Consider the following 3,667-nt stretch of genomic DNA (forward strand, 5'->3'; position numbering starts at 1 on the left):
TTTATTTCTTTATTTATTTATTTTCATTCATTCATTTATTTATGTATTTATGTATTTATGTATTTATTTGTTTCTCTTTTTCTTCCCGTCTGACCATGTTTCTGTGTGGTTCCTCAGGTGGACCTGGGCTGGTACAGCCACGGGGAGCAGCTGGAGCACTGGTACGAGATCATGGAACATCCACACCGCTCCACGGACCACTGGCACCCCATCATCAAAACCGGCAAGATCACCTCATGACGCGCTCGACTCCACTGCATGCTCAGAATCAGGACAACGACAGAAGGCGCATGAACTCGCTTTTCAAGATGACTACATCATTATTATTATGACGCGTTTGATTCCCCTGCATGCATAGAATAAGGACGAAGACAGAAGGCGCGTGAACATTTTTTTCGAGTACCGTGGCGACATCGGCCATGTTTGGAATTCTTGGGAAAGGAAGGAATACTAACTACGTAGTCAGTTTACTTGACCAGCGCTCCAACAGAACGTGGTTTCACCATATCACATCCACATCTCAGACATTAACCCTATCCGTACGTCGTGTTTTACTATCGTATCCATACGACGTGTGGAACTCTGAGCCACCACTTTCAAAAGAGGAAATTTACTCATTAATCCGATCCGTAAGCTTTTCAGAGCAGTCTGTCACCATGATTTTTTGAGAAATACTAAAAGTTTCAAAGAGATCTTCGTACCAAAAGTATTCTAAAATGTGAAGAATACAACCTCGGGGGTACAAAATGACCCCCAGGAAGTACGGATAGAGTTAGTCAACTTCGTTTGTTTTCTCCCCCGTGAGTACTAGATGCGTATCTCTCTTCTACACCCGAGAAATGCGGACAACTTTGGGGAAATGTGGAGACTTTTCTCCATCTTCTCATTACTGAAAGAACAACAGTGACCGTGGATTTATAGTCATTTGAGTGGTGGACATATTTTTTTAAATCTTTTAATATGAACTTTACGGCACTTGCAATACATAAAGGTCATATATAAGTGCGGAAGATTAGAGGCTCCACCAGAAAGTAACACACAATAAAGAAAAGGAGAGGTATGATCGAAAGATGCTGCACAGAAAAGACACCCGCACCTCTGTTCATGCCACGGCTTCTCTGACTGACTCGAGCCGTGATTGCTGCCTAAAGTAAAAGCTCCTCTAGTTAGGCGTGGCGCTCATATGACCTTATGCAGTTGCGAGCGCTGTAAAACCCTCTACTAAACTAAACTAGTTAGGCGGCCATGGATTCAGCACGTCAAATGTAGCCATGTTTGTTACATCCTCCTTCATTTGGTCGCTTTTAAGCACAAGGGGGCTATCCCGAAAGAAAAATATGCTGTTTTTCAGAAAATCGAAGGCGAAGTTTTTGGACCCTTGTTCAGTTTCTTTAAAAGACAAGGAAAGTTTTCTCTCTAACCAAACAAATATACACACCAATGAAACCAAACTTCTCCTAAGGTAGGGCAATGCCCACTTTGGTGCAGGTCAAGATTTCCGGAAACCCCCGCAATATGGGTTAGCTCGCTTGTCCTTAAAAGCGACCATTTGTGATTGGAGTTTTGTATGGGCGCTCACTATAACTACGACAACTTCACAGTACAAACACAGCTTTGCTTTTCTTCCATTTCTGCTTTTGTTTTGTTTGTTTTTGGGGGGTTTTTAATTATTTTTTTTAAATTTTTGTTATCTAAAGAGGACGGATGGTAATGACACTGAAAAAAAATTCATGATCTTGGGAGTTCAGGAAACAGAAACGCCAACAATTAAACTAAAAACTAAAATTGGAGGGAAAGGAGGGGGGGGAGTCGATCATAAAGACGAAGAAATTAGGATGATTTTTTTCATGGAAACGTTAACGCATCGTTTGTTGCCTTGTGGGGAATCTGTAACATGGTGCAGGGTAAAGCCTGGGAGACAAAAATGTAGCGGAGGAGAATAAAGACAAGGATAGTTCACATCAGAAAAAGTTGGTCTGACATTCGGAACGCATTCTAATACAGTCGAACCTGCTCAAACGGCCACCTGTTTAAGACAATCGCCAGAACAAACGGCCACTTCCCACCCTCATCATCCCCCCCCAAAAAATATTATATAAATGACACCGACCAAGTCAATCCTGCCTCTTAATCCTTTCTTTTCCACCGGTTGTCAGTACAGGGTCAAACGTGCGTGCACGCGCGCGCACACACCCCCCCACACACACATTTGTGTTTATCTTATAATGACACTGTTCTAGATGGTCACCTGTCTAAGACACTGTTTTTCTCCTCGACAATTAGTGACTGTCTTAGACAATGTAGACTTTCAGAGACAAAAGTTCTAGAGTCGACAGATAAAGGGGAGTACAGAGACAGTAGAGTCGACAGATAGAGGGAAGTACAGAGACAGAAGTTCTAGATTCGACATATAGAGGGCTGTACAGAGACAGAAGTTCTAGATTCGACATATAGAGGGCTGTACAGAAACAGCAGTTCTAGATTCGACATATAGAGGGCGCTGTCAACTAGGGGGTGGGGGGGGGGAGATGTGCTCGCTACTCGAACGTGGGAAATTCCGGGTTGAGAAACAAAATGGTTTTATTATACAAGTCAGACTGTGCAAATCGAACGTTTTTGCTGTAAACTTCGGCTTGGTAAAGGCAAGCTCACACACCTTGTCACAGCTTGTCCTTGTCCACAGTGATGGGGTCACTACAATCGGAACGTGTCCATCTCTGCTCTCCCCCCCCCCCCCCTCTTCAGGATCCATCCTAGAGTCTGTCTGCTTACAGTCTACATCATAATCTGGTTGGAGATCCATGGGACTGGTCCGCACAGGTGGCTGTGTTTCCTTTCTCCTCTTTGGATCCCCTTCGCCTTCAATCTATCTAGTGTGTGGGAACCGCTATCCGCCCTATTCTTCCTCAAATTTTCCCTTACAGCGGTTAGGATGGTTGGTGGGTCCAGTGTCAAATTCCCTCCCACTTTTGCTTCTTCAGTCTGTTCTCTCGTTGCCGGTTGTCCCCGTGAGGCCCTGGCAGAAGATCCAGGCCACTCTTTCCAGGCAAGCAAAAACAGCCAACATTAAAATGATAGAAGTATTGCTTCCTTTGATATTTTGCTACAAATGCACTGGTTAAGAACGCCACACTTGTAAGACAATTCAACTTTGACACAGTCACGGGCAGAGGACCTGAGTTCGATTCTCATGTTGGCCGAAGTTTTATCGAGTTCTCGGCCTTTCTGCTGGGGTGTTGTACCCTCTCTGTTCCGGATAGCTCCATCAGGCAGTCCACCTCCTCAACCAGCTGAATTCTATTGATGAGGATGTTTTGTTTTACTAAGGTTTTACGGCGCTCGCAAACGCATAAGGTCATATGAGCGCCAAGGGGTGGATGTCAACAGAAAAGTCCTTACAGGGAATCAGACTTACTCTGCTCACCTCTCTAGCTTCAACAGCACAAAGTCTGCTTCGACTATCAACGCACCCAGGAAATAGCGTGTCACAAAAATGTGACCAAAATACAAAAGAAGCAGAGGAAAAATGACGGTAGTAAGGATAAGGAAAGAAAAAGCAGCAGTTCCATGTGGTAGTTCAGGCACAGTTATGAGCATGACATTGATGAATCAGCCCATTTACAATTACAATTCTACTGTGCATAAGAACACGTTTATGCCCCCCCCC

The 3,667-nt window shown here is 44.2% G+C and overlaps 1 protein-coding gene across 1 annotated transcript in view; it reads left to right on the forward strand.

The window, feature by feature from the left end:
• Nucleotides 1-1,330, forward strand: part of LOC101856907 (synaptotagmin-1) — a gene marked incomplete in the record, with an annotated part of 110,477 nt that extends 109,147 nt beyond the window's left edge. The window contains 1 exon segment of the mRNA XM_035970689.1: nucleotides 118-1,330. Within this exon segment, the coding sequence (XP_035826582.1) occupies nucleotides 118-240 (123 nt within the window).
• Between the last annotated feature and the right edge of the window lie 2,337 nt (nucleotides 1,331-3,667).

This window comes from Aplysia californica, unplaced genomic scaffold (assembly GCF_000002075.1).
Source record: "Aplysia californica isolate F4 #8 unplaced genomic scaffold, AplCal3.0 scaffold00307, whole genome shotgun sequence".
Lineage (NCBI taxonomy): Eukaryota > Metazoa > Mollusca > Gastropoda > Aplysiida > Aplysiidae > Aplysia > Aplysia californica.